Raw genomic sequence first — 10,473 nt, 5'->3', positions numbered from 1 at the left:
CACATCTCATTTCCTGTCACCTATGAAAAGAGACTCCTCACCTATCCTTATAACCAAACAGAAATCCCACAGTCAAACCCAGCAAGCTCCCAGAAAACACAGAGATGATTGCTTTTTTCTCTCAAAGCCTGTAATTAGTTCTTCTGGACTTGGTTCTTCCCTGCTGAAACCTTTCATTAGCACAGTCTGGGAGAGACTTTATTTGCACAGCCATGAAATATGAATATATTCTCAGCAGGAACTGTTTGTGTAAAGTTTGCTGTTGTAAAACAGGGCAGACAGTGGCTTCCCCACAGCCTGCAGAGGTTTCCCTTTTTATCTCCCACTCAGTTATTAGAACACATGTAGTGGCTGGCAACCCAGCCTGCAGCAGGGGTTTGGAACCTGATGATCCTTGAGGGGACCTTCATTTAAAGCAGAGTCTTGACTTGGTGCTCAGAGTGAGGAACAGCCTCTTCCTCCTTCAAAGACAATCAGGTACCATTGGTCCCAGGGACACCAAAGGAAGCCCTGTCAGAGGCTGTCCTCCAAAAGTCCCGGCCTGGCCCTTTAAAGCATCCACCATCCCAGGTTGTTGGGTCTCAAGCCCATCGCTCAGCAGTGAGTATTTATGAGAGCCCAAAATGCACATCTGGCTTTGCAGAATGAGACCTGGGGCTTCTTAGAACTTTAACACCCTCTGACAAGCCTGCTGCATACATACTGAAGATGTGCTTGAGCATGCTGTGCTCTGCCATCTCCAGCCCTCAGCCCCAGGGCCAGATCACCCCATGGTGGGAATCTGCAGCTCCTGAGGCCCTTCCCACCTTGCTGTGAACTCTGGAACACTGTTCTCAGGGCTGCTCTCCAGGGCAGATGGCATCAAGCTTGTTCTCTTTCAAGCCAGGTTTGCTCTGCAGCATTTCACTTACGATAGATATCTCCACTCTGCAGATGTAAATAAGCCTCTGCTCAAGCAGGAGCCCTGGGGACTTGCCTTCTCCATCCAGGAGAATGAAAGTCGTCCCAACAACAAAAGTACGAAGTGCATAGTTTGAAGTGCAGCTGGTCGCCATGAAGTCTGATGATGCTTCTGTTGATGAGCGGGGAAACGTGATGTTGAATAGTTCAGAGAGCTCCAGACACAAGAAGAATAATACAGAGGTTAAACCACATCTGCAAGGCGCCTTAAAGCCCATCCATTTCCAACCCCCCTGCCATGGGCTGGATGCCTCCCCACCAGCTCAGGCTGCCCAGGGTCCCATCCAACCTGGCTCTGAGCACCTCCAGGGATGGGGGGCACCCACAGCTCTGGGCAGCCTGTTATGAGGTCAAATACCAGATGATGGAAAAAAAAAAGATGAGGCAGAGAAATGAAGGTGTTACTATAATTAACTTTTTCTTTTTATTTACACCACAAGAATAACAAGTTGTCATAATGTGGTACAAAATACTGGACTCCTAATAAAGTTGAAATTGAAGTCGGTACTGTCAGAGAAAGACACCATTGGCCAGTTAAAAAAACAACAACAATAACAACAACAACAACAAAAAAACAAAAAAAGAAATCAACAAGTGAAAACAAGAGAAAACAACAAAAAAAACCCCACAAAACCAAAAAGAGAGAAAAGAGAGATTAAAAAAAAAACAACAAAACACCCCAACAAACCAAAAACCAACGAGCGAAAACAAAGAGTGAGAAAAATATTCCAACTCCATCAAGTAAAACAAAGGACCGTCAGAGAATTCAGCACAAAGAATGCTACCATCACTTAAAGAAGGGTCCATACAATAAGAGTGAATCTGTGTCTAAATTACAGCGTAAACTGGTAGCTGCTACCAATGGTGACGTCGTACTGAGCATGTATAGGTATAAAGTAGAATATAATATAGTTACAACTTTTTGATACTACATATCTGTAATAAGCTCTTGGGTGAATAATGTTTCAACCCCTCCCCCCCACTTTTATATATATATTATATATATAAGTTTGTCATCCTCATAAATTGGAAAATAGCGCCTCCACTATGGAGCACAGAAAAGTGTTAATTTATTTTCTTTCAATAGGATACTTTTTCATCAATATCAAAGACAAAAGTGAAGATGGGCTGAGAACGAGCCCAACTTCGTGACAATGAAGAAATGTGATTTCCTTTCGATGTAAAGTCCTGTTTTAAACCACAGTGCTGCACAGTACACGACTGCTTAAAGTGAAACCTAGCAAGACATCATGTAAAAGTAATCTTAAAAAAGTTAACGCAGCCGTGCTGCAGAGTTAACTCTTTAAAGTCATCCATCACCTCAGAATTAATGACTACGTGTGTTGACAAAGGGTTGCAACCAACCTCCCCCACCCAGCCAAGGAATCAAAATAAGACACCCAACCAACTTAAAGAAGAAATGATGAGGCGGGCAGTTCACTCGCATGTGTTCTGCGTAGCTTCCCTAAGAACACTGCTTCCACATCAATACAATAAATTCTATTATCGGTGAGTCTCAAGTGCTAGATAAACGTCTGTCTTTCTTCTTAAAAGTAGAAATGTTTAAGTAGTCCTTTTTTCTTTGCTCTTTCTTAGCAACAAAAAGCACAACTTCTTATGTCTGGTAAGACGTGAAAAGCGTTTCCCACTCTCCTTCCTTGGGTGTGGGTGTGCGTGGCTGTGTGGCTGTGTGTGTGGGTATGACAAAAAACCATCCCAACCTCAGTCTCCGCAAATGCCACGAGAGGGAAAAAAAATGACAAAAAAAGACAAAAAAAAAAAAAAAAAAAGGAAAAACAAAACAAAAACCTCAATTTTTAAATTTTTTTCTTTTTCTTTTCTTTTTTTTTTTTTTTCTTTTTTTTTCTGTTTTCAAAGCTGCCGAGTTTGGCGTGCAAAATCTGTATACAATATAAAGACATGCCAACCTTACAGACCATGCAACCTCAAAGTGTAGGAAACTTAAAAAAATATATTCATATATATATTTATATATATATTTATATATACCAATGCCCATAAAAGATGTGGGCCCAAAAAGTTTACAAAAAGGAAGAATGGAATGAATACGTGACTGAGACTAATAAAAAAGGAATGTTCCGTATCGAAAGTAAAAAAAAAAACCAACCAAATGGTTACTCGTGTACTGCCAGCCAGGGCTGTGCCATGACACCAGCACCCAAAAGGAAGAAGCTATCAGCTTAAAAAGGGAAAAATGCCTCAAAACAAGGGCTCCTCCTCCACTGCGCTGCCCAGAGCTGTCCTGGGGCATGGGCACAGCTTGGAAGTGGATCCACCTAGGCTGGGATAGGGAGGAGATGAGCTCCGGAGCCTCAGGAAGCCCTTCTCTCCTTGGGCAGGCTTAGAGAAATGATGGCAAGAAACGAACGTGGCATCCCAAAAGCCATGGGGAGGCCGTTTTTATAAGAAACCAACCTGGCACGGCCAGCCTTCGGGAGCGCGAAAAGGTTTGCCCCAACCAAGAGTGGAAATACAAAACCACCAGGAAGATCTGACAACAGAAATGCTCATGTAAACATGGTCACTGCCCACAGCTCAGAAACGGCCAAAGGAAAAATGGAAAGTCAGTCACCAGATCCTGCGGCCAGGCTGACTTTTAGATCACAGCAGCAATGTGCTCATTGGAAAACAAATAGCGCCTGTAGGCACACCGTGCGTCGACACGGGGAGGCTGCGTGCAGAACGTGCCGAGGATGGGCCCAGTGACCAAAGCTATTTGTGACTTAAAAAACGTACTTGGGTCTGCAAAACTCAAATACAGTAGTGTCTGGTTTGTCAATTTGCATTATAAACTGAGAAACTAAAAAAAAACAAAACCAACAAAACAAAAGCCTCTTGCATTTGCTCACACGTATGGTATGCTTCAAATTCCTTCCACAAGCAAGTCTTGAATGGAATGAAAACAGCCCCTTCAAGAACTGGAAAAGAAGTTACTAGAAACGACCCCGTTGGTTCTCCTAAGAACAGAATAAAAGAAAAAATCTACCCTTGGTTGTTCGGATGAGGGATCTGTGCTATCCTACGCTGCTGCAAGAAGGTACACTCGCCAGCCTGGTCTCCTATAAGCTGCTCGCCTCTTCCTTGAGCCAGGGATGAGGGGCTGCTCCCGGGGCTGTGTTCCAGCTCCGCTTAGAGAAATCATTCAGGAAACAGTTCTTCAGGCAGCTCGAGTTGCAACTTCTTTGGAAAGAAGAGGAGAGAGGAAGAGTAACGTGGGGTGTGTGTGTGTGTGCGTGTCTGTGTGCATGAGAGAGAAGATGCCAGCTGTCCCACCGGCATCTGACAAGCTTTCCATATGACAGCGACTAAAGCCGCGTGGAATCCTCACTACAATCCAGATGGGAGGATAAATACGTCACCCATTGTAATACTACTATGTTGAAGGTAAGAAAAACTCCTTATTTTTCTTTACAGAGCTACTATAATAGAACTGAGGAAATATACAGTCGGCGGTATGATACAAAAGAGCTCATTGCATTCCCTCCTCCTCGGTAAACGCACGCTTTCCAAAAATAAACTCTGACAATCTGCAACAATTCCTTATGCCTGCAGAAAGCTGCTCACTGTACAAAAGACTTAAAGGGAAGGGGGGGTGGGGGGTGAAAGGGAAGAAAGAAAGAAAAAGAAAGGAAAATAATGTACATGCAAGAAAAAAATGGGGGGAGGAAGGCTTAGACACTATTGCCGTTCGGAAACAAAACCTGCCAAGTAGAAAACAAATGTCAGATTCACACAAACAAGGCTTTTGTAGGGCTTTGTGAAATATCGATATAAAAAATCAACAGCAAATTCATAGTCTTTGCTATAAAAAACTCATTTTTTTTCTTTCTTTTTTTTTTGTTTTTTGTTTTTTTTTGGTGTGTGTGTTTTGTTTTGTTTTTTAAGAAAAGGATGGTAACTAAAAACCTGAAATTAAAATACAAACGTTTAGGGTAGTTGCCCAGTGGCAAACGTGTTGGCAATCTGAAAACCTTCCAACCTGTCCTCTCAAAGTCCTCAAGTTTCAACCTGGATCCTTTTCCAAAAGCACCTCGACTTTCCAATTCACAAATCTGTCCCTAGGGAACTTTCAATGGCTACTGTTAATAGTATGCATTTATTACATATATTTTTTTTTTCTATAAATGCATTATAAATATTTTATCAATAATTCATAGGAATCCGGTTTCTAAGCTTGGAATACATTTGGAATATACATTATACACATATATATATTTATACCTAACAATTTAAGCAATATCTCATGCTAGTTGCTTTTAATAAAAAGCATTCCAGTCTTAAACCTGCATTTTGTGTCTAATACATGCTTCAACAACCAAATCGATAAGTTCAATTACGAGATAATGTAGAAGAGAGAAAACATTTGATTTTAAAAACGGTTGAATTTCAAAGACCCAACAGTATTTGCCACTTTCTTGGCAACTACCTTAATTTTTTTCTTTTTTTTTTTTTTTCTTTTCTTTTCTTTTTGAAACAGCAATGAAAGAAAACAAAACAAATCCAAACTTGTAGACAGTTGTTGGAGACGCTCTGTTCAGCTGATGCCTGCTTCCCACTACCATGCCAGCACAAGCCAAAAAGTCTTCCATCCTGATGGCAGTTCTCGGCTTTCCAACCAGAGGAAAAATACTCACGAACTGCTGCGTTTTCTTTTTGTGTGTGTTTTTTGTTTGTTTGTTTGTTTTACTTAAGGCATTGTTCCTCAAACTTCAAAAATCCAGCTGCACCGTATCCATCCATTAAAAAAAAAAAGGCACAAACTCATCTTCAGATGGCTTTGGAGACAATAAAGCCGACTCCATCTGGGCTACCGTTTCCTTTGTCATGTTTCCCCCCCCTCTTTCTCTCCCTTTCCTTTCGATGTACGACTAGTCCTCTTTCCCTGTCCCTCCCCATTAAAAATACACCACCTCACATTGTTCTGGTTTCAACAAGAGTGTCGTTGACTCACAGGCAGGCAAGAGCCATTTAAAAAATCCAAGAAATGGAACTACAAGATGGGTCAAAGTGGTTCAAGCGGAGATTGCTGAATTGTGGGTAATCAAATTGTAAGCACCAGTTTCACATTAAGGTTTGTTTGTTTTATTCTCACGTGTGTTGTTGAATCTTTTGATTTTTTTGGCAACTCTGCCAAAGACTTCATGGGCGTCGTTCCCCTTTCCACTCCCGGTGAGGACCAGAGGAAGAGTGCCCAGCGTTGTCAGTCCTTTACTGCTCTTCACCAGCATTTTTCATTTTCAGCAAATATATACTGTAGACGCATATAGATATGGAGAGATTTTTCGGTTGCTTTGCTTTACACCTGGTTGTCCTTCTGTATTCTGGAAAAAACCATGACAGGACGCAGGAGTAACAAGAGAAAGCTTCTTGGCAGAGCTTCAAGACAAAGACGAACAAACAGGAGAACTCCAGCTTGAAGATGAATGCTACAGGGGAGGTTCCTCTTCCATGGGTTCATCATCAGGTCTGAGCAATTTCACAGCCAGGCAGGAAGGGAAGAAGGAGGAGAGAAAAGTTGGTTGAGCATGAGAGCTGGATAATTTGTGGTGCTAAATCTCACACCTTATGTTCCTATCACCTTCCCTACAGGGAAATGTTGCTCAGCTGGCTCACCTAGAATTAAAACTTGTCTCCAAAGAGGGGTTTTTCAGACAACGTGTTTTCAGTTGTGCACCTACAAAATTTTTTGCAGCAAAATCTATTTCCTCTCATGGTCTAAAACCACATTCTGCTCTGACTTGAACAGAGGGATCAGGCAATGCAGTCACAACACTAAGGTAACTTCTGGGGCTCGTGTAAGTGAACTTTATATCTAAAGACTCTAAAGATGTCTTTAGAGAATGCATAAAAGGAAGGAGATGGGTGAATGCACGTGCAATGGGTAAAAGGTGAGGATTAACCCAGCAGGATAACCCAAAGCCACCCGTGACCACAAAAGCAACTCACCGCTTCTCAGCTGGCTTCACGCCGACTGACAGAGAAGCCATGGCTGTCACTGTCTCGGCCTCTTCATTCTCACACTTCTGTGCTTCAATCAGGGAGTAGCCCACGGTCGAGGCGTAGCGCTGGAGTGAATGCCAATACTTGCCTGGGGTGAGGTGAGAAAAGTAGCAGTTAGGGCACCTGCATCAGGATGGCTCAAGCAACATGTTCACAGAATCACAGAATACCTGGGTTGGGCAGGACATTAAAGATCATCCTATTCCAACCTCCTGCTGTGGGCAGGGCTGCCATCCACTAGGTCAGACTGCTAGGAGCTCTGTTCAACCAGCCTTCCTATGCCCAATAATTAGATAGCTGAGAACCAACTGCAGAGGACAAGTCATGCTTATGCAAAACACAATCTTAAGCCACGCTTGCTGTCACTTTCCAGGCTTGCCTTGAGGCCCATGGGTGTGGAGGGAAATTCTGGGGGCACAAGCCAAAGGAAACCCCTTGGAGCCTTCCAGGCTCAGGGTAAGTGGTGAGACAGGCTCCTCTCTCCTGCACACAGCTCTCTGTCATGAGCTCTGATAGAAAAGGAGATTGTTACTGACCCTTATGGTCAAGTAGGCTGCTGTGAGAGAGTCTGCACTGTTCTCTATGCAGAAAAATCCAACCTACTTTCTACACAATATCAAAAGGACTGCCAAAGCTCTTACTTCTTGCCATATATTAATAAATGGTGCTGCTGCAATTCTGCTGTGTCTTGAAGAGCTATGTTTTGAATAAATGTTTGACTTGTTTTGTTATGTACGCAAGCATACAATTAGCAGGACATATTTCAGTGCAGTGGGACAACCAAGGTATTCCCTGCTTATAAGGGGTAAAACCTTTGTTCATAAAAAAGAACTAAAAATGGAGGAGGGAGGCTTAAGTAACAGATTTCCACAGCTGGAATCACACAGGAAGAATGGAGATACAACAGCTCTCCCGGGCTGAGAGATGTTTTGCAGGGGAAAACATGTTTTAATAAAGCATCTACCAAAAAAAAAAAAAAAAAAAAAAGAACCAGTTCTCTCCCCCAAAGACAACTAGGATGTCAAATCAGGGCTGAATCACTGGCTTGCAATGAAAGAAGCTCTTCTCCTTTGGCTACGGAAGAAAGGTGACCCAATGGTCCTACTTAAAACCCCTTTTCTGATTTGCTTTGCTCTGTTTAATGGAAAAAAGACAGAAAGTCACTAGTTGACTCAAGGTGTCACATCGCTGCTGAGCATTCAAGTCATCAGAGTGGCTGCTGGAAATGAATTGAGATTTCTAATGTTACCGGGCATTTCTGAGGAGGGGAAATCATTTGGCCTTTTAAAAACTCTACTTTATTCCTATAAAGAGGAGACTAGCCTCCCTCCAGTATGACACCACAATTGTTTGAAGTGGGAAGATGTCAAGACCTAGCACAGTGGGATTCCCATGTTATTCAGACTCTTTTCACTCCATTCCTCAAGAATGTCCCCAGGAAACCTTTAACCACAGTGATTTTAATCTCAACTAAATAAACCCACAATATTAGCAGCTTCATGCTACCTTCTTTCATCCCTATCCATTCTTCACTAATGAATGCTACAATACATGATGAGACTCGTGTTAGTCAGAGATACTTGAGTTGCTTCTGAAGATAGAAGCACTCACACTGGAGTGTAGGACAGTCTGTCCTCTATGGTGGTTTTAAGGGTTTTACTGCACTGGCTTTAATCCTAATTCCCCCAGTGAGACCAGAACAACCTGCTCAATGACCAGGATGCCTCCCAGCTTGCTTCAGCTTCCCAAACACAAACTTCTGCACTTAACAGCTTCAACTTGTGCCAGCCAAGCAGCAGGCTCTGCAGACAAGAGCACTGATACAGCCCTCTCTCAAGAGGCAAACCACCTCCCTGAATCAACTCTCCTCTGTGCATCACCCGATACATTACTGTGTGTACAGCAAGACCAGTTGGTCTCTGCCTATATCCAGTTTACAATGCAGTGACAATCCACAAAGTAGGGTGAGGGTACACAGCAGCCTAAGGTTGAACATGGAGCTGCCAGGACTATGAAGGTATGAAGGATGGCTACCTTCACAGGGCAGCCCAACAGGGAACCAGCTGGGTGAAAGGGCTATACTCACTGTGTATCTCAATCACTTTCTCCATTGAATGCACTGCATTAGCATTTGCTCTCTGCTGGAGAACCTTTTCTGGAAGAGGGTCAAGCTGGAGAGAGAGAGGAAGAATAAAGGAACGTTATCTCAAACTAGAGAACAGGCATTAGGCATGATTTAGCAAACAGCTCTGCTGCATCAAGCCTCCACCCCATTCCCCTGATTCCTATTATCTGCCTTTAGTTAAATATCCAAAATAGACAGACTCCCTAAGTGCTCTTGAGATATTCCATGCAGCCTCCCCCGTCCCAACACTCCTCCACAAGCATAAAATGCTGCAGCAGTGGATGGAGACTGTTTGCAGAGAGCAGAAAAATAAGACAAGTGCTGCTGTCTGTTTTTACACCATGTCTTTGTAAGACTAGCGCTCCCAACTGCCTTTTGCAAAGTTTTCACTACTAATAATGTGGAAGGAAAATAAAAGCAACTGAAAAATACAACAATGACTACACTTCTTTCTTTTCTCCTAAGAAATAAAAAGGGAAGCTTTTTAATTAATCTAAACTGACTCTGTGCATTTACTGACAGCTGGTTTTCACACTTGGGTTGCTTTCTCTAATGTGAAGAGGTCTGTCTTCTGAAAAGCTGAACTGTCCTTTATGCCCTTCATGAACTTATTAAACCTTGTATTGTTGGTATGATGCATATCTTGATTCCCATTGGCCAAGAAGCAACAAAAAAGCCCAAACAACACAGGCTATTACTAGATATTTTTTTTTCTTCCTCTAAATTGCTGAAGAATATCTAAGATACATCCATGTGGCTCCTGCCATCCTTTGCAAAGAGCAGCAGCATTTTAACACTGTGCAGGCACGGTTCCAACAGCAGGCAGGAGCTGGGGCTTCCTCCCCGCGCAGGAAAGAAGCCAGATCCGCAGTCCGGATATATCAATTTATATTAAAAAGAAAAGAATATAAATAATTGGAAACTTTAAAAAGGATCTTCCAAGGGAAGGAGACTGGGTGATGTTGTGTAGAGCACCGAATTTCACTGGCAAAGCAAAGACGTCTGCTTGGTAGGTGAAGATGTCCAGTAGGGCAGCTTTGCTTGGCTCACATATGTGGCTGACAGCTGCAGCTCAAGACATCTCCCAACTCAGTACTCAAGAAATAAACTTCAGCTGAGTCGATTCTCCCCAAACCCTTTTCTTTTTTTCCCCTTCTTTTTTTTCCTCCCCTGGTTCTCCACAAGGAACACACATTCGTCACAAAGCCGGGTATCCAAAACAAGAAACGCTCACAGCTGTGTCTGAAAATACGCCCTAGTGCTCACCCGAGGATCCTCCTCAACAAAGAAGCAGTCACACTTTAGTAGTTAATAAAAACTGTGGCAAAGTTTAACTGCAACTTCTGCCCAAAGCCAAGACAAGCTCC

General features: G+C 42.8%; 1 protein-coding gene across 10 annotated transcripts in view; it reads right to left on the bottom strand.

Moving 5' to 3' along the window:
• Positions 1–1,361: 1,361 nt before the first annotated feature.
• Positions 1,362–10,473, bottom strand: part of HDAC4 (histone deacetylase 4) — a 186,954-nt gene continuing 177,842 nt past the window's right edge. For all 10 annotated transcript variants that reach the window (XM_015867781.2, XM_015867780.2, XM_015867787.2 and 7 more), the window contains 3 exons: positions 9,068–9,152; positions 6,928–7,069; positions 1,362–6,447 (listed from right to left, as the gene is read on the bottom strand). In XM_015867781.2, the coding sequence (XP_015723267.1) occupies positions 6,408–6,447; positions 6,928–7,069; positions 9,068–9,152 (267 nt within the window). In that variant the 3' untranslated portion in view covers positions 1,362–6,407. The remainder of the gene's footprint in view (positions 6,448–6,927; positions 7,070–9,067; positions 9,153–10,473) is intronic.

Source organism: Coturnix japonica, chromosome 7, assembly GCF_001577835.2.
Source record: "Coturnix japonica isolate 7356 chromosome 7, Coturnix japonica 2.1, whole genome shotgun sequence".
Lineage (NCBI taxonomy): Eukaryota > Metazoa > Chordata > Aves > Galliformes > Phasianidae > Coturnix > Coturnix japonica.
This window is presented reverse-complemented; position numbering and strand designations above follow the sequence as displayed.